Here is a 20,815-nt window from a genome sequence, read left to right as displayed (position 1 = left end):
TGTTTCTTGCAACGTGAGTCCTATATGATGTAATTTTTCTACCCATGATTTTATAGTAATAATAATAATAATAATAATAAAAAGCCATCTTTTATAATAATTTAAACCAAATGCCACAGGAAGTCCAAGAAAGAGTAATTCTGGTTATTTCTTTTTTTTCCCCCGATCACAGATCACCGTGTGATATTTTTGAAGCAATCAGTGTTTCTGTGTTCCAATTCAGATGGACAGAACAGCATGGGATCCAAAATGAACACTCACTGCCCAACTGTGGAAGGGAGGCCAAGAAAAGAAATCGAAAACGCTATTTTTGGCACCGGCAGAAGCGGCTGAAACCCCTTCTGGAGGATCACAGCAGTTAACAAGATTTTTATCAACTGATTGCAGTTGACACCGGTGAACGCTACACAAAGCCAAAGTGTCCTGTGCCAAACACATGCATTATACAGCACGGGTAACTTGGAACCCGCCGATACAAAAGTTTACTGCAAGATAATTAAAACTGGGGGGAAATGGCGCAATCAGTACTCTGGATAAATATTTCAAATGAACTCACAAAATCAGTTCAAGGAGATATATATATATATATATATATATATATATTATATATATATATATACACACACACACACGCATACACTCTGTATATACATATACACTATCGTTTAAAAGGTTGGTCACTTAGAAATGTCCTTGTTTTTGAAAGAAAAGCAAATCGTGTCCATTAAAATAACATGAAATGGATCAGAAATCCAGCTCAGACGGGGGTTCAAGTTCTAAATGACTATTGTAGCTGGAAGCGGCTGATTTTTTATGGAATATCCTCATAGGTGTACAGAGGTATATTATCACTCCCATCACTCCATCATGTTTAAAAGATTAATCGATCACTAGAAAAACTTTTCACAATTACAGCTAGAAACGTCCCCGTTTTCCCCCATGGAAACAGCTAGGCGACCCCAAACTTTTGAACATAGTCTATATAGATAGATAACATTCACATAAGTTCTACTATACAATGGCACGCAGGTAGTAATAAAAGGATTATCATGTCATATAGGAGGTTAATACTAAACTAATTGTTTTTTGTAACAGTGTATCCGATACAGAGAACAACCAAAGAAAGAAGAACGGAAATATGTGTTCTATGTTCCATGGTAGGAGCGCAGGGGGTAAGGCTGGACCCACTGACCCAAGTCCCCTCCGGAAAACCTTCTTCAGGGGTAACCACACTGCAGCAAACAATAATGAACTATTTCCCCAATATATTCAATCAAATCAATTTAACAGTTATATAAAACAATCTGAATGCTGTTTTCATTCAGGTCCGTATCATCTCCCTAAATCCAAAAACTGCAAAAATCCATCGCGGGTCAAAACCTGCATCGCCTCCAGAGTGAATTCATATTACTAAGACCGATAAAACTTGGAAGATTCATTCTTCACCGGTATTTTGTCCTGAATTCCCAAGTAAACATACAATTGTATTATATATATTTTTTTTTAATAGGGAAACGCATACAAACAGAACAGCACCCATGAGACAACGTCTGAACGGCCTTTATCTACAACTCGGTAAAGCACTCCAACGTCAGGGAGATCGGAGCTGAAATACTAGCTATTCCGCTACTCGCAAATCGGGGTCAAAAAACAAGAACCACATTTCCTTGAAAGCACATCATTCAAACAATGATAACCAAAGCAACGGTTCCCCCTTTACTGTATCCTGAAGAGACAAGACGACTTATATTTACATCGTGTTCTCACATCTAGGCTCTGAAGAAGTCTTCAACGGGTTTCTAAACAGATTCTATCCCTAAAGACCACACTGTAATGAAGTCCAATTTGAGAGAAGGGGGGAAAAAAAATAATAAAATAAATGAGTAGAGCGGAAAGACACCTTTCCAAATGCAGAGATTTATTCTTAGGTGTTTAAATGAATTGATGGGTGCGCAGCGCTCTGTTTAGTAGACTGCACACCCGCTGACGATCGGCCTCTGCCTGACATCAGTCTGATCTGCCAAATTGCTCATTAGGATTGGCAATTTTCACCTGCGCCTCTCGCTCATATTTCAGCGGGGAATAAACATCAGTTTGCTTTAACAATCATCAGCTGCGAGCTACCAAGCAAGGCCCGCAAATAAAAAATACATCAACATCTAGTTATAGACAAAAACACTGTGGGGACCCGAGAAATGTGAAAGACTTGCAAATTTAAATTGTGAGATTTCAAGCAGCAAGGGAATCGCTGGATTACCCGTCGGTAACGGGTGAGATGCAGGAATATACATACAAGGATACGAAGCGGAGCGCCCCGGTGCCCCCATAGTAGTCAGAGGAAAACTTCACCCCACCAACAAGGACCAACGGGACCAAACCATTAACTGGTTACCATCTTCACACCTTTGTGACGCTCAAAATGAGCCTCAGCGCGCGCGCTGTGATGGGTAAGATCATGAGAAGCGCTACATGCCTGTTCCTGGTGCCGGGGACCAACCAATAGCGTACCTTCTAGGCCTTGTGATCACATTGTGATCAAGGCATTAAGGGGTTAAGGGGCTAAGTCAAATCTTACAGTAGTGTTGGGGGGGCATTGGGGCCATAACCAGCACTGTGATTCCCATGGATCGCCATCAGCTATGGGGTGGTTTTAATATAAATTGAATTCTTCAAGGAAAGCGTGTCAGGTAGCGAGTAAACGGCTCCGTCACAGCGATATTGGCAGAACGACGTGTAAGAACCGAAAAGCAGGTTAATATGGGGCAGCGATCACGGATTTATCAGAATCAGTGCTAGCCACACGGGACCTCTGCTGGCCCTGTCCACCGACTGCTTAAATATGTATTTAAACTGCACCTATATACGAGAAACGTTTCCCCGGTCTAACCACCAAGGCACCAGAGGGTGAGAGAGCGGCGAATGCCTCCAGTAAAGTAAAACCTGATATGGTCTCATACATGAGTTTACTAAACCCAGGAATGGGTTATATGACATAATGCTGCGTACGCAGATTATTTCATAAAGCCAAATATATAGGTGCTATTAGGTTATTATTAATAAGAACTCGATGACTTAAAACCCGCGTGTCCCTTCCTACTAGTCCCTTGGCTTTGGACATTTCCCACAACGCACCCGACCTCTCCCTGACTGCCGCTCCTTCTGAATTGGTTAAAGCTTCTCCTTGAAACTGCTGCAAACATCTTAATGTTCTGTAGATTAAAGTAAAGTTCTGAAGCGGCCGAGTCCACTTTTTTTATTAGGACTTTTCCCACTAGAGAACCGCGTACAGTGCAAAGAAAACCGTCTGCATTGTTCTCATGCATGGAAATGTAGCAAATGAAACGTGATCGGAACATTTGGCTCGGCTATAAATCACCGCAAGCGCTTCGAGCTACCTGCGCCTCCCGATCAAACACCTGAAAGACAAATAACCGGCGAAATCATTTACCGTGACGGCGGAGCACAGCCATTCCCAAGAACCAATGCCGGTATGTATTTCTCAATACAGGAGACTCGGAAGCCAGAATGTTTATTAATTAGAGTGTTTTCGAATTGTTAATATTTCCTATCTACCTATGCAGATTCTTCACCTAGATCAGCATAGACTGCATATACTCTATTACCTGAGCAAGGGACCTCTGAGGTCTTGAAAGCTTATGTGACTATGGGGTTTATTTACTTGAGAGGGTTTGCAGCTCCCTGTCTTCATTGCACATTTTGAGCTGCTGCTGTAGGAAGAGCTTGGCTGGCCCTGTATAAAGCATAGTTAAAATAAGTGCGATTCCTTCAGTCTTATCATCCAATGGATCATACATTACACAGGGTCAGCCCAGACCTTTATGCTGGAGAAACTTGCAATTGCTCATCCCTCATGATGCTTAAGTTAGAACCACACTCCTGCACTCTCTTTAGTGAATAAACCGTTTTATGTTTGCCCAACAAACAGTATCAAATGACAAAAGATATCTTTTTCGGGATGCTAATGGCTTCAAAGACACGACTAAAGTTGTTATTAACAGATTCGCAGTAACACAAACATATAAGCTTTCATAGGCATTCAACCGGCACAGAGTGAATCCCAGGATCCAAAGTACATTAAGGGTTAATTCAGCCGCGTGATGTAGAGGCATCCTGGGATATAATGATGGGATATGAATAATGAATAAAAAATGTTCAGACTTCCAATGGGCTGATTATTCCTTCCTATTGTGCTCTATCCCCCCCTGGAATATATGAAGCTAATTGCTTCTTCACCTTGCGAGGCTGTGACATCTCCACTTTCAAACCAGATTTCACTCATCTTTTCTCGACACCAGAGACCGACATCAAAACGGATTACCCGACGCGAGGATGTCAAGCTGTTTACTGCAAAGCCTTTCCCCGCGCCAATGAATTGTTAATCTAGGGGGATCCGAAGTTCAGTTCTCCAGTATCCTAATCCCTTCAGGGGCGCGGGGCCTGCAATGCACTTTTGGATTAGGTCAAACAGTACAACCGAACTTTTTGTGAAGGTGAAGGAATGAAATAAGACAAGCAGCCTTGTGGCAGCCAACATAATGGTACATTCGAAACCGCTACTGTTTAAGTTTCTGCTCAACTATGAAAAATGGATACATATAAGGTTGGTGGAGACAACAAAAACCCTACAGAATGTATTCTCGATGTCTGTCAAATACAGATAGACTTTCTCAGCTCTTCTTTTTGGTTTCTTGATACAATCTTCTGAGCCGTACCAGAAAAGTTTCTCAATACCAGCTCCATAAAGTAGCGGTGACGGATCCAGGTGATCTACCAGGTGGGGCGGCAGTTCAAAACCAGGGGCCGGATTGCTGCACAATGGGCCGGTTAAAAAGGCTATCTTATTTACAATATGGAGAAGGAGAAGGGTAGCCCCAAAGTTAAATACACCACAGCAAAGCAGTATTTGTGAAACTCCAACAAGTAACACTACATTACCCCAATATATTCATGAATGTCCTGATGAAGCCCTGCTTCAACAGGTGTCCAGGTCACTCTCTGGAACTGGCGTTCAGATACTCCCAATCCGCACTCAATTCCCCTCCCACTCCTTCCAATGCTGTGCTATCTGGGGTTAGCCCCACCCATTTGCCTGACTAACCCCACCCCTGAGCAGCTAACTCCACCCTGGTGATATTATGAGCCTATTCTCATTTTTCTAACATACTGGAACACATTGCACAAGGTACACAACACTTCCCCCAATCCAAACAAATTAGATTCTGTGTGCTGTTCTGCCATGCTTGGTAAGAAACAGAATAAACATGAAACGGTTATTATAGAGGACCTTGAACCCGCAGGGACATTTAAATACATGTTCTTTGCCCACGTGTGGATACCGTGTGCAAGGGGACAAAGTTGGAACGTCCACTATAACTTACAACATATAGAATTCGAATAATTGATATAAAATATGATACAAGCATGAATCCACTTGCCTTCATCCTGTTTAATGCAGTATATTTAAAATATATGACTATCAATAACTTATTTATTAAAATGCAATTTGCCTTTCCGGAAGAGATTTTAACCCTTTATTTCAATGTCAGAGTAATGACCCATTATTCTGCTGCAGGGAGGGTTCTCCGGCAAACAGGACATGCTTTCTATAGATTAAATATTTTTATAACGGGTGAGGTAATAGCAGACAGGCAGGCAGCTCTTTTCCAATGTTACAAAAAAGGAAATGAAGTCGATGCTCACTTGTTCTCAGGACTGAGGGGGTGACCTCGATTTCGCTCGTCGCCTGGTACGGCTGGAAGGCCGACATGCTGTTATTTCCAAGTTCACTGCCAAAGATTTCCGGGCTTTGTGTGCCAGTCGAGCTGGCGCTGGTGCCATCTCCCCCATGATGCGGATCTTGTTCATCATAAATAGCTACAAGCTGTTGACAGAAATTAAGAGATGGCTTAATAAGCATTAAAAAAATATTTCAAAGCATAATTTAAAGACAAAGTGGAATGAAGCTAGAACTGTCCGATGGCTTTTTTAAAGATATATATATATATATGTATGTATATATATATATATATATATATATATGTATGTATATATATATATATATATATATATATATATATATATATATATATTATATATATATATATATACACACACACACACACACACACACACACACACACACACATCTATACACATATGCACCAGCATTATATATAAAGTTAGAATAATTATGTATATAGTAACTGAAATTGAGAATTGACAATATCTGAGCATGAACTGTCATGGCTGTTACATTCATTCACATATGGAAACATTCTCCAACAAAAGCAGATCAGTAAGTCTGAGACTATCGTCAATATTTTGTGAGCTCGCTGGATGCTGATCTGCGCTACGTATAGATTGCAGCCATCACGCCGGTCCAAAACCGAGAGTAATCCGATTTGTGGTTACTTATTCAAACGGGAGACAACTTAGATTGTGAGGGAAACAAAAGGCAAACAATGCTGCTTTCAAAAATCAATTTACACAGTTTGCAAACGTTTTTATAGATCATTCGCCTCTGCTGAATTGGCCTGCTGACCGCTGTGTATCGAGAATTCCTATTGGCCGGTCGCGCACACATATTCTTGGCGTGAACGTTGAGTGGCAGTCGGCACAGACCAGGTCTGCTTACTTACTCTCTAAACCACGAAAAGGGCTTCTTCAGAGGATGCCGGAGTGCCATAAAATAAAGTTGACGTGAATAAAGCTGGTTTTTACTATTAACCCTTTCACGCCCACGTTCCCTTAACATCACGGTGAGACACGGGGCGGTAGCGGCTCCTCCTGCTGTGTGTTTGGGGCCTCCATGACAAAAGATCCAATAACTTATCACATTTATCACGGTTTGGTGGTATGCCACCAGAGAAGCACAGAGTAAAAGGGGGCTAGAGAAGGTCAAACAACATCAGTTAAAGGAACATTCCCGTAAAAATAAATAGCAGCCCTGTCCCTTTAAATTAAGGCATGGAGAAGGGTTAGCTGCTAGCTCATTTGGGAATATATTTTGAGCATGGGAAACATCGGTAGTAGCTCTACAATGTATATCTTGGACCACAAAGCAACATTTCTGCTGGTCCAACATCTTTCCCCTTTTAACACCTTATGACCCAAAGATGACCTTTACATGAAAGCTGCTAATCACAAAAAAGTTCACTAGCAATCCCACCCGCGATAATGACCACGTTCACAAAGTCATCTAAGGAAACAAAACATGCAACTTACTCTATTTACAATTACAGAATAGGGCCATTTAGTTCAGACATTTAATGTAGGTTCTAGGGAACAAAGTAAAGAATTCAGGCACAGGTTCCCAATTTTACCCCTCTGCCCGAAAAGGAACATTCCATATAATAAGTACTCTTCGTGCCGGCTCTGGGGCCGAAATAATTGCCGTGTCACATACACTAAGCCTTGGCTTGAGAATAAGCAGCTCGGCAGGAACACTAGTCAAAATTGCTTTAATGCGATCATATTTTTTTCTTGTACGTTCAATATTATAGAAAGACAAAGTCCAGAAATGGAAAAGTAAGAATTTGTCATTCGCCGTAATAACTTTATGTTCTTGTGTGTATGTAAGATTCCAGGACACTACAAACTATAAAGCAGATCTTGAAGACTCTCAAGAGACCTCCAACGTAAAACCCTGCCAGAAGAACAACAAATTATTCTAATAATTCCAAGGACAGACTCTGCATGTATAGAGAGAACAATGAAAAGTTCCACCAACACTTACGGGTTGGCTGCGTACGCCACCAATGTACCCTGCCGATATTGAGGCGTAATAAACAGAACATGTAGCTGGGCACCGAAAGTATCGGCACAAAACCAGGAGATCTGGAAACTGTTAGAAAAGAAGAAATGTATTTAAAAAGAGCAGACTATGCAGGGTCTCACGATGTGGCTGAATTATCTCTTGATGTGTCTGGTAACGACCAGTGACCCCATGCGCCATCCCTCTGCTATGTACTCAAACTTTAGTGCCAAAAATGGCCAGTTCTGGGTCACTCTAATAGTAAAAGAATAGAACTCATCTTTAATTTTTATAGCAGCAACAACTTCTTCTTTTGAGTCCATACATTCAAAGAGCCCGGCAAAAATGGACTAAGGCATAGACACATTAGGTGAAGAGGGCCCGGCAGGCAAGCTTACAATCTAGATGATTGCCACAAAGTCAGCCATGTTATTAGAATTTAAAAAAAAAGTGTAAAGCTGGGATTTTTAAATGAAACATTCTAACACTTATTTTATAGCTAACGGGAATAGGGATGCATTAGATACAGTTTCTTGTAAGGAGAATGTTAACCCTGTTTACATACCAGGTGCTCAATTCTCGATCTGGTATCGCATGGCACCAAAAATAAATAAAATATCACAAATACTGACTTTAAAGCGGCAGTGTGCACGGTGAAATAAAACATCTGTCTTCTTGTGTTTTAAGAGTCGGAGGTTCACATTTTTAATTATAGAGGAATATAGAATCGTTCGGCGTACTATAAATCACCGAACTGCGGGTCATCAAAATGCAGGATATGAGTAATAAAAATACAGTTGCTGTATGGAGTAAAAAAAACATAATTGAGATGATGAATCAACTCCAAATGACCCACAGATGTCATCATAAGGTAGAAGGTGATGACTGAATGTTCATGATGTGGTAACATAGGTTAGGTATAGCAAATATAGTATAGGGGGAAATAAAACTCGGACTGGGACTAGAATAGAACTAAAAATCAGCTGGAGTACTGGGAAACTGTTCTGATTAAGTCCGAATAGAGAATGTTTTTAGTTTTATAAATAGGTTATTCCCACGGATAACTCCGTCGTATCTACCATTTGTGAAAACAGACTGCAAGCATTTACATTTATCAATAATTAATAGATTACAGGAACGGGCTGGAACCTTTTTGGTATTACCGGTTACTTTCTTGATGGATATGGTCTATGGTCTGCACTGAACTATTTTAGAAGCGCTTTATAGGAAAGGTAGCTAGATCTGATTTGGGAAATGAGAGTCTAAAGTGTAAGCGCGGCTGAGAATGGTGCTGAATTATTCATTCGTTTAAGAATTAATAGTGAATTTAACATGTAAAACGAGATCTGACAATTCCACACGAGGCCGTCTCCAACCCGTTGTCAGCATCGTCTTCTGAGAAGACCTTCGGAGTGCGAGCGGTAAATATTCCTGATATAGAGCTCCTGCTCCGCAGCTATGTCATGCCATTCGTAATCACGGAGAACTGAGAAAAATAAATATACTGACAGACTTCCCAAAATGTTACCACATGCTTTTCATCTGTGCTGTTTGAATGAAGCTGCCAATGTGACATGTTTTACAGTTTACAGCCAAAACCAAAACACAGCCATAAAAAAAAGGGGGGAAAGAAAGGAGGAACGATACAAAACAGCAATAAAAGCTGAAATGCACGGAAATACATACTTTCCAGTGACAGCCTGCTGAAGGAGGAGTGTTCTCTCCTGCTTTATATCAAGAAGATCTCTCGTGCATACTTACCATTTCTAGAAACATACATTTTTTTATATATTTAAGCCACATTCATCGAGACTTCATGTCTCGAGACAAACCTAGCAGATGACTTTTCAGGTAATGCTAACCACTGATGGAAATACTTGAAAGCCTGCGTAAGCAATGATGAGCTCTACTACCTGCGTCTACTAGTGTTTCGGGACTTTTTGGCCATGGAGTGGCTGCTTATGAGGCAAGGTGCTAGATATGGAGTAATCAACACAAACATTTCATTGGTAACTGCTCCACAAAACTCTGGCCCGTAACCACACTTTATAAATACAACCTAGAGCTTCCAAAACGCCTTGGGTACAAGTTCTTCTGAGATATTCTGCTGATCAAACACTGATAATCACCGGCTCTACCATTGTAATTCCAGTAATATCTGCCATATCACGAGCCTAGAAGATTGGAAGTGATGAGACAAAAAAATTATACTTTTGGAAGTAATTTTCTGTCACTTCAAAGGCCTCTGCATGTCATTTCTAGAATGAGATTTCTAGTTACAGAAATGAACTGGCAACAAAGTTACACCATCTGTAACACAAAGTTGGGAGCGTCTTAAACACAAGTCCTCCAGATGGCACACAACTCTTCTTTTGTTCTTTCCATGGTAGATGCAAAAGGGATGGGGCAAAGTAGTTAGAAAAAACATGAAATAATTCTGTTATGTGAAGGGGAGGTGGTGGGATTTCAAAGGCTTCACATTTTGCCCCTTCTGTCGGGAGGATCTGCACGCCAGTAATTAACCTCATGTGGCACAATGATATGTTGGCGCTTGGGCCTGGGGCCAGATGGAAAGTTTAAACACACACTATCATTTCTGTCTCATCTGAACAACAGAAGAAAGATACCAGAAGCAGCGTTACAAGAGGGACAATCCCTGCGGTGAATAGAAATAAGTGTGAGATATTGTGTAGTGGCAGCATTTATTTAGTCCTTGTGCTATGCAAATTACATTGTAAGAGTCCCGTGACCCCATTAAAAAATGACTCCATTGGAGGATTGCGGGCGATGAACAGTACGAGTTATGCTTCCTGGCTACGTCACGCTGGTGTAGGAGACATACCACTGCACACCCTCGTGTGAGAAGGACCACCTGATGTCCTTAATATATATCTCACACACACCATATGGATAAAAGTATTGGGACACCAGACCATGGCATCGCATTCTAAATATACAGCTATAACAGCTTCCAGCCTTCTGGGAAGGCTTTCCACAGGAGTTTGGTGTGGACACAGACCCTTGACCTCAACCCTATCGAACACCTTTGGAATAAACCAGAACTGAGAATGCGAGCCTGACCTTCTCGTCCAACATCAGCGCCTGACCTAACAAATGCTCTACTGGACGAATGGGCAAAAATTCCCACAGAAACTCTCCCAAATCTCATGGAAAACCTTCCCAGAAGTGCTATAGCTGCAAAGGGGGGGAGGCAACTTCATATTAATGTCTATATATTTAGAATATGATGTCATCAAAGTTCCTATGGGAACATGCAGCATATTGGAAGGCATTTAAATAAAGAAAGGGTTAAAAACAGAATGACTGGGAATTACAGACAAGTGCTCTGCGGCTGCCACGGCCAGACAGGTTCTCAAGAAATAAAAATGCAAAGGGCGAAAAAATACAAGCATGATTTAACGCTTCAGCAAATCGGGATAATTTTTACAGCTTATTTAAGACTATTTAATATCATGGAGAAACGGCAGATAAAACATTATGATAGAATGTAAAGCAAATGAGCTTATTAAATGGCCAGTAATCAGCCTTAACCATTTGGAATCGTAAAACAGCGTGTGCCGTATTCACCCACAAACAGGTACAGCACCGGAATATCACCGGATACCAGGCGTCGCATGCGTCTCCTGTCTCAAAATCATTGTGCTCTTCTGGCGTTTAACAGCCAGTATATGTTCTTCATCCCATTCGGCTAAGACGAGCTGAGGAACCTCCTAGGTGTGTCCACCGGTGATGGGGCTGGGGAGTAAACCTTCCGTTATCTGCCCCTTAAGGTGGTGGAATGGGCACTAATCAATGATGTGTGGTACAGAGAATATTGCATGAGGTCTAAGTCCTTCAACCACAAACTCACAGCCTTGGCTATTTGGTTAGTTAATAGAGAATTCTGACATCAACCACAGGCTTTTCCTTTTATATTTATATTCTGTTTTATGTTTTCTCAATCCATAAGTCTTACAGTTGGCACGTTATTCTTTTATGACATAAAGGTTCCTTGTTTAGTTGTTTTTTTTTTACTCAAAGCTGGACAAATTCAGTAGAATTTAAGAACATCAAATTTGAAGTAAGCAAGTAACAGATTAGAAGGATCACCGGTACCGATCACAAAGAAGCTGACTGGTCAAAATCAATGACATGTATAGATTAAGTAAATATAGTAGAGGAATAATACGTATTTGGGCAAACGAGGAAGAAAAGGAAGAAGCTACTTTTATGTTCATAATTTATTAAAATGTATCTAAGAATGTAGAACTCAACTGAAGTCCAGTATCTAAAAGCCAATGGGTTCAGCTCCAGGTAGCTTATATAATTTATACATCATAGATGATCGAAAAATGTGTAAATAAAACGATGCTCCTTTGATATTGGAAAGATTAAAATGAAGAGCAAAGCACAACTTTTAATGAAGTTTAAGATGATGTTTAAGAAATTCCGCTAAATCACGGTGCACAGCTGTTGAGAAACGATACGTCTCGGGGTCCGGCCGGCCACCTTCACAGGAGACCCAAATATCAACTTCAAAGCTCCCAAGTGTAGGTCTTTTGTGAGCATTGTGATTTCAGGGTGTGCTTTTCCTCATTATCATAGCAAAGCAAGGGGAATGTGATTTAGAAGAAGAAAAAAAATCCATCTTGAGACATGAAAAACTTCAAACATTTGCCAATTCCCCAATGTTACACTTATCATTTCAAACCTCCGCTACAAGAAAGCAGCAGACACTCGTCCTTGACATTAGCCCAACTTATCTTTCTGCACAAACGGCCATCAAAACCCGGCTCAATCGACCGATGGGGCTGATTAGATAAATCCACGTGCATGAGATAGCAAAAGCCTCGCACGCGCTACCAATAAACTTTTTTGTTAAGTAAGTTCACAAAAGAAGGACTTTATCGCAATATTCAGAGCGCAGGACGCGCGGTTCCCTACAGAGGCTGAGGACCCGATTTTCCACGGCTGGTGAATTTTAATTACGTTTTAACTAGGCCACTAAAAGGGACAAAAGCACAAATTTCTGTTATGGATAGAAAAACAGTGGAAAAAAAGATATAAAGTAATATATTTTTTTTTAGTTTTTACACCAAGGTCACCGAGTTAACAGGATGGATTATGTACGGAAGATTAATTCTCATGCAAAAGGGGTCTTATCGCCATAGCAACCTGTAGAATATTCCAATTAGCATGTGCATTCCACTTGTTACTATGATAAGACCTCTAAAAACTCTAGAACTGCGCTCCGTCATTAACCCCGTGTGTATACGTATACATAGGTGTATACGTCTATGGGCTCAAAGAACAATTCTTAATGATTCTGGCAAAGCCTTTGAAGTTTACTAATTGCGTTTCTGATAAGTAATTTCTAAGCAAATTTAAAAAAAAAAAAGTGACCCTGTTGAAAATATAATTCCAGACTAAAAAGGTCATTTGGGAAAACTAGAAGTATTAATTAACGCGAGTATATGCCGAGGGCCTCCCGGCTAAGACTGGCTTCCCAGGAAAGGTGTTAATGGCTTTGCTGTTATGACCCAGGGGGGAGGACTGAAAAGAAGAAGAAAGTTAAAAGGGGGAAACACAGAATTAATCATGGAGCACCACTAATGAATAAACGAGCCGCCACGCTTTGCGTCCCTACACCGGGGACGAAGCGCTACACTCTTACTAAAGTGCGCCGCTTGCCCCATGAAACCCTCGGTGGGGTTAGGAGCCTCGGCCACACAGAACGATATTTCCAAGTATAATAAACGGAAACTTTGTGTACCGTCTGTTCGTACAGCCGGCGTTACCATGAGAGAAATAAATAGCGAATAAAATGTTCAGAAAGCACTGTCCTATTACACGCTCAGCACGGGGGCAAATACACGGTTTGCTGGGGCACAGAGATAAGAAAAGAAAAAAAAAAATACAGAACGGAATTGCAGATTAATAACAAACCGCCTGGAGAACACGTTTATATACGACAAAAAACCAGAAAGATAAACAGAACAAAAATTATCAATGCCCATCTAAACCAGCAGCCCGCAACATAATCCTACTGGGAGCAGACAGATTGCTTTTTCAACAGCAGTACATCCAACCGAGTCGGCTTTCGGGTTATTTTTTTTTTTGAGATGTATATATTTTCAGTTTAGACGAATACACTTCAGACGACCGCACTTGCAGTTGTTCACATTGAACATTAAATGAATGCGGCGTATTTCGTGTCTGAGACCCCCCGCTGTCAGATGAAACACTGTTATTAAGACCTCTGATAAATATCCACAATTCAGTAAATGGCTGTATCTGCGAGAAAACAGACAAAACAGCCCGGTTTGCCGTGATATACACTTTACATGCAGAATGGAGCGCTCAGCCGGCAATGGATTGGCAGATCCTCGACTACATCTGTATGCGCGTCTACACACACATCTCAAATGAGGTTTTCCTCATTCATATATCACTCCTGCTTGAATACAGGTGACATTTTAAAAGTCTGATTCCATTGGGATAGTTATAGAGTCATTCGGTTGGCACCATTAGTCCAACACGAAAGTTCAATAGCGGCAGCTCACAAACTTAATATTTGAGGAGTCTTGGGTCGCCTTATTTAGAAAGTTTCCGAAAGGATATAGAATCAGCAAAGTGCCGGCCAGGCTTTATTATTAACCAGGGACAGACATGGGGAGGCCGGTGCTAGAGAAGCCACACCGGGAGTCTAATTCAAAGGAAATAAAGCAGAGTCTTCAGCGTCTGACAAGATGAAGACGTGTTACCTGCCTGACTCCAGCGCTTTGCCTCGTTATTACTAATTCCTCGTGTTTCTGGTGCCTGCTTGGCTGCTGTAGTTACCTTTCTGTCTTGTGTTTGGTAATTTTGTCACCAACCTATCAGCGATTTACATCCATGTGATTAACCGACGGGTGCAGAGACTCGGTACACACGGGGACACGATGCAGCCACACGCCAAACCTACATGCATGATCTACACAGATCGCCCCACCAGAGCGCCCCAAACGACAGGTGAAGCGCGGCACCAGAGCGTCCCAAACGACAGGTGAAGCGCGGCACCAGAGCGCCCCAAACGACAGGAGAAATGCAGGAAAACATTTATATATTTATATAATATTTTTTATTATTGTATTTCTTGGCTACAAGATGCCCCTGGGTACTTAGAAGTTGTGCGAGGTTGCTGAATGAGTGTGAGTGAGTGAGTGAGTGAGTATGTATATATAAAATGAAGACATCACTAATATGATTGTTTATTTTTTTTCGAACTAATGACAAAACTATTCCCACGTTTCTCTGATCAGCCGAATATTATGGCAGCCGTAGAGTGGGAGCAAACGGCATTTCAGACACATTAATAACACTTTATTTCACCAAATGTAAAAGCTTTGAGGCCGGAATAGACCCGAGTCTGTTAAAGCTGAGTAAATGCATTAAGACCAGTAATTAATATACTCTTTATGGAGATGGCATGGAACTCGGGAAAATGCAGTATACCAAGCAGAAAGATGAAAACCGCCTGAGCCGTCATAAAAGTTTAAGCACTCCAGCGATGTAAGCGAGAACTCACTCACACAACTCTAATCCAGAGGGCCACTGGCAACAGAGCTCCGACCCGGGCGAGCCAAGCAGTATCATTATGGTTAACAATCTACAGGTTTAAAGCAGGTATATACACACACACCAAAAGCAGTTTATTTTGTTACAAAATGTCATAATTCCAAAGTGTTATTTTTTTTTTTTAAACAATAATATTGCTTTTCCCCGTCAGCCGTGCAGTTTCGCTGGGAAACCATTTAAACCGCTGAACCCCATAATGGTGCTCCGATAATCATTTCGAAAGGTTTCCATAAAAACAAACCTGATCGGTTCATTTCCATTCATTATCCCAATTATTTCGATTACAAAAATATGTTCTAACTGCAAATTGTAACCAATTAATCCCCCCCCCCCAACGTATCTCTCTAGCCAAACCGGAATAAAAGTGTGCCCTCCAGTAAGGCAAGCGTTTTATTGCCAACAATGTATGCGAGGCAAGGAATATAAAAATTTAATGTGGATGTGTATGGGGTTCATTCGCTTTACAGCTCTTCACCGACGATCATTCGCTCTCGCACCAATTAGCACTTTAAAGATTGTGTGTAAATATTTCAAAAACATGTTCGTAATTAGGAAAAGGAAACACGCCACGTTAAAAAAATAACCCTTTCCGCGCTGGAGAGGTCCGCTGCTCACCCATTTGGCATTGGAAGGGTTAAGGTACGAAGGTGGGAGAGCGACCGATCATGACAGCCTCAGAACTTAAAGGGAAAGGTATCGTCTATAAATTATTCGGATGCCCGGACTAATTCCCCGATGAGTAAGGAGTCTGGTTTATGGGTATCAAGGTTACTCGCTCGCTAAAAAGGCACGCCGGCCCCTAATTATGGTAAATAGCCCGCCGTACTTTACTGAAGACACACCAACCATGAACTTCCTACAGTAAATGTCAGAGATCTCGCTAATGAGCACATGGTACATCGTGATGTGTTTACTGCCAGACAGGACGGCTGCCTGAACGGGAAGAAACACCAGCTGGGAAGAGGCAGCCGTCGGTGGCAGATGAAAGCCAACGGGCCCCCATCTGCCCAACTCCGGGACCCTCCTCCCCGATTAAAAACACCAGTTTCTCTCACCGCACGAGAGAGCTTGACATCTCTCCAAGAAAATATTACAATCCCAGCGCGCTTGCCATTCTTTCCACTGTTAACCATTGCATTGCCGTACTTTAGAGTAATAAGGCCAAGTCGTTTGGGGTCCAGACCCTCGTGCTACACAGTACTCAGTATGCGAGTCTGTACAGCAGCGCAGGATAACCTGTGGCTGTCCAGATTAACTACAACACCCATCAATCTTAGCCAGACCCCCTCTAGAGCGGCTGAAGTTACACATGTATAGGCGGTACTGATGCGTGTGATGCTTGTTATGTTCATTCTGTGTTGTGTTACACATGATGAATGTTCTGGACCTGATACATGCAAAGAGCGCCAAGCTCTGTGGGCACCGGAAACCACAGCCGACGTGGCCACTGTCTGTGGGGGCCGCTAATAAATAACACACAGAGCTTGAGGTGTTCTGGAGGGCCGCCCAGATCCACGTGCCAGGAAGGGGTAACTGGAATACGAGTGCTGGAACTATATAAACCCCATGGCCGGTACACAATTCCAAAGGAAATTTACCCCTACAGCACTCAAGCCGCATACTCCACAGAGTGAACAGAAAAACTCCTCTGCCTCCCCTTCTGGATTTTGAGCCCATTGGTGATGTCCCTTGGAGCTCAGTGCCCCAGGCAGCCATCTTGTTTGCCCATAGGGTAGGGTCTAGACCCGGCTGGAAAGGTGCATAAGTTTACACAGAAGCAAGTTGATCCATGATGTTTTCTGCGCATGATCACTCCCAACCCTCTCAGTCCAGAGGGGTTCGTAAAACCTCAGCGTCAACCAATGCTCTGCTAAAGCACACTTACAGCCCTCCGCGCCTCCATCACTCTCAATCCATACCTCTTCGTCGCTCACATTTACCCTCGTTGGCTTGCACACGGGGGCTTTACCTGACTATTTTCCCCTTAATGAGAGTTACTTTACAGGCAAACGAGGTGCTCTTCGGGAACGCGCAGGATCAAACCCCCCGCACTCGCTCTCCGGATACCCGACTCCGCGCGGCTCGCCATTTTCACTTCCTTCAGATTCTCCTTAAGGATTCTCGTGCTCTGATAAGCCAATATTTGGTTATTTCTTGCCTCATTTAACGTGTCTCCGGGAGAATACCAACAGTCTAATAAACCACAAGCAACCGGCAGAAGATTAAACCGCAGAAACAAAACGAAGGGCTAGCTGGAAATTAAAATGTAAATAGTGGCTCTCCATTAAAAAGTCAATCTATGCCGAGACTAAATATGCATGACTGCAAATGATTCCTCGTCATCGGCGGGCGTATAAAGATAATGAGATTAAGTATTTAGTATGCATTATGTAAAACACTTTATTAAACGCATTTAATACATGTTAATACAAACACAATAGGCTCGGAAAGCGTTTGTGACGGCGGCCATAAAGAACGCGGCGCTCTACGGTTTGACAAATGGATTTCCGGCCGCCGGCTTTTATGGAGGGATGATCTTTGTTGCGTGCGCTGATCTAATTAAGTCTATTCTTCACGCGCACACACTAAAAGTCACTTCCCGCAAAACGCAGCGTGATCAGGAGCAGCAAAGAAGTATCATCCATCTAAAAAAAATAAATAAATGGAGGCCAAAATTTCACAATCATACTAAAGCATCAGAACGGCTCTAAACGTGCGTCCATGCGCAGGTAATCCAGCAAGGACACGTCCGGGCGCTGCGGGGGTGCGCTACAGCTAATAGGGGTCCTTGTTTTCAGTGAACAGACCTTTATAGTAGCAGACACGAGGGTTAATTCCTTAAACGAAGATTTGAGACCAATAATACCTGGTTGTTGGCGATTAGCGGTCATGTAAGGAGACAGAGAAAGGAAAAAAAGATATGCGCTTATGGGCCCAGATATTGTCTTTTATTTATATAGCGCCAACAATTTACGCAGCGCTTGTGACAAGCAACACATTAATCTTGCACATAATTACAGAATATAAGAACAGAGTCCTGACGTTTTCTACTTCAATTAGCATTGTACCCGGCGGCAGGCGATTCAATCATTCCAGAGATCCCAGCATCCAGCGAAAAACAAAACACTTATGTCGGAGAAATGTGAACAGGTACGGCGGCGGCCGCGAGCGAACGCGGCTTCATGCCAGGAAAGGTGAGAGCTCTCTATCAGAGGACAATTTAAAAACAAGTGTCTGGTCGGGACAATGGACTGATTCGGTGACCTTTATAAAAGCGGAGGTATAGACGGGATACTTCTAAAGAACAAAATCAAAGCAAAAAAGCAAGCATGGTAAGCGACAAATCACAGACGCCCCGGCCTGCGAACGTCTCATCCCAACCCTGGCATTGGGGATGAATTCTTGGCTTGGTAGACAAGGCCCAGGGCGGCAGATCTGAGGGAATCATCCCGTGGGCCACTTTACGACGGGCAGACGGTTCTATCAGCAAATGGCCTTAGAACCATTTGGAGCTCTCTTACAAGCGACCCACTGATTCCACGGAAAAAACCTGGAGGGGGGACCCCACTGGGATGGTACGTATATGTATAGGTATATGCATAGATATAGGTATAGGTATGTACCCAGCCAACTGCATTTGTGAAAGCACTACTTAATATACAGGTAACATATTATATGAAACACATATTACATTGGGTATTGTATTGGAACTATTATTCCTAAATCTGGCCCCAAACCAAGTAACATCTGTATAATTATTATTGTATTTGTCACCATCGCTAAAACACCGTTATACAGAAGCTGCTGGAATAATAATAATAATAATAATAATGCATTTATGAATGCTTGACACTAAAAATGCTTGTGAATGCTCAGGGTGTGAGTATAATACATCACATGCACAAAACAACGTTCACTGGTAAGCGAAGGGTCCGTGTTACCCACACGGATTTCATACTAAAGAGTTTGCTCTATATGCCACAGAAGAACTCACAGCGAATACTAAAAGAAACATGCAAGTGCTGGATTAGATAGTTGAGCGAGTGAATGAAACAAATGCGTTAGAGGATTGTGAGAGTTCTAGTTCTATGGTTCAAATCAAACATGTCAGAAAAAAACTACACTGAGAATACACAGAAAGAGCAGAGATTAGCAAAAGTTTATAGACGCCTTACAAATCTATACCAGACCTACAAGTACTCGCAGGATAATCACAAAAGGGTGACACGGCTTTAACAGCAGAGAAGAGGCGTTAATGCTGCAGGAGTAGCCACACATTGTAATGATTATGAATGATATTTCCATGCACTGTCCGGGGTCGGTGTACATGCGTGTGCTGGTAGCGGGGTCCATGTACGAGTTTCTGGCAAGCTTGAGATAATACGCAGACAGGGATTTGCCGGGCGGCATGAGGAAGCGCATTGCATCACCTCTCAGTGACGGCAGCTCGTTTCTGAACGTGTTCGGCGCCTCATAGGGCTTTACTCGCTTTCCGCTGACACTTTTGGGATAAGATTTTAAGAAGCTGTTCAATTAAGTCACCGATGCCCAAGGCACAGGAGCGGCGAGCGCTCGGTAATAGCTTGTCAACAGCCTGTTTGTGCTTTAATCTGCGCGAGACGGTGAATAAAAGGCAAAGGTTCCCGGCATTAAACACCCCAGACACATACCCGATCCACCGAAACACAAGGAGCATTTCACACGTTCTACGTGGATACACGTACATTCTAGTATTATAAACCCAAGACTTAAGGGGTCCCAAAACTAAAGAGATTTCATATTGACAATTACCAAACTGAAATCTTTTATAGGGTTTCCTATACACAGCCTTGTCTGGGTGCTTTATTTATCTATTTATTTATTAAGGAATTTAATCGTGTTGCTAGATTTTGCAGACGCTATAAGTGGGCCGCTGGCGGCTCCGGTCTCGCGTGCCAATTCTTTTTTCATTGTCCCTGGAAATAGTAATTCCCTGCCGGTGTCCATTCGATGGCTCCAGGCGGTCTCACGGTCATTCCTCCGACGGAGAGACCGGCAGCCAAGCCTAAGCTTCACCAGACCGTAGGACTGCAGCGTTAATGAAGGCATTACATGTAAAAGGCGTTCGGGTTTATAACCCAACAAGAAGCATCCATACCGACATGCATCCGTTTTTATGGATTCATGCGTGTGAAAGCCAGGAGCCTCGGGCGCTGAATACCGGCATTACGGGAACATCGCATTCATTGTTCCAGCAAGTCACCAAGCAGTGCTCAGCTACTAAGAAAAAGAAACAGTGACAGACCCGCTATAAAAATATATTTTAGTCCATACATTCAAGGGGTCCGACAAAGCTAGAACTGACGGACTACACAGGAATCTATACATTAAAGAGGGCTCGGCTTGCAAGCTTACACTCTATACTTAAGCAAGCCTTAGCTGGGG

At 42.3% G+C, this 20,815-nt stretch overlaps 1 protein-coding gene across 5 annotated transcripts in view; it reads right to left on the bottom strand.

The window, feature by feature from the left end:
* The window catches only part of PARD3 (par-3 family cell polarity regulator), a 229,993-nt gene that overhangs the window by 159,477 nt on the left and 49,701 nt on the right, over positions 1-20,815 (bottom strand). For all 5 annotated transcript variants that reach the window (XM_053468226.1, XM_053468228.1, XM_053468227.1 and 2 more), the window contains exon 3: positions 5,722-5,902. In XM_053468226.1, the coding sequence (XP_053324201.1) occupies positions 5,722-5,902 (181 nt within the window). The remainder of the gene's footprint in view (positions 1-5,721; positions 5,903-20,815) is intronic.

The sequence above is a fragment of the Spea bombifrons genome, chromosome 5 (assembly GCF_027358695.1).
Source record: "Spea bombifrons isolate aSpeBom1 chromosome 5, aSpeBom1.2.pri, whole genome shotgun sequence".
Lineage (NCBI taxonomy): Eukaryota > Metazoa > Chordata > Amphibia > Anura > Pelobatidae > Spea > Spea bombifrons.
The sequence above is the reverse complement of the archived record's forward strand: the minus strand, read 5'-3'. Positions and strand labels throughout refer to the sequence as shown.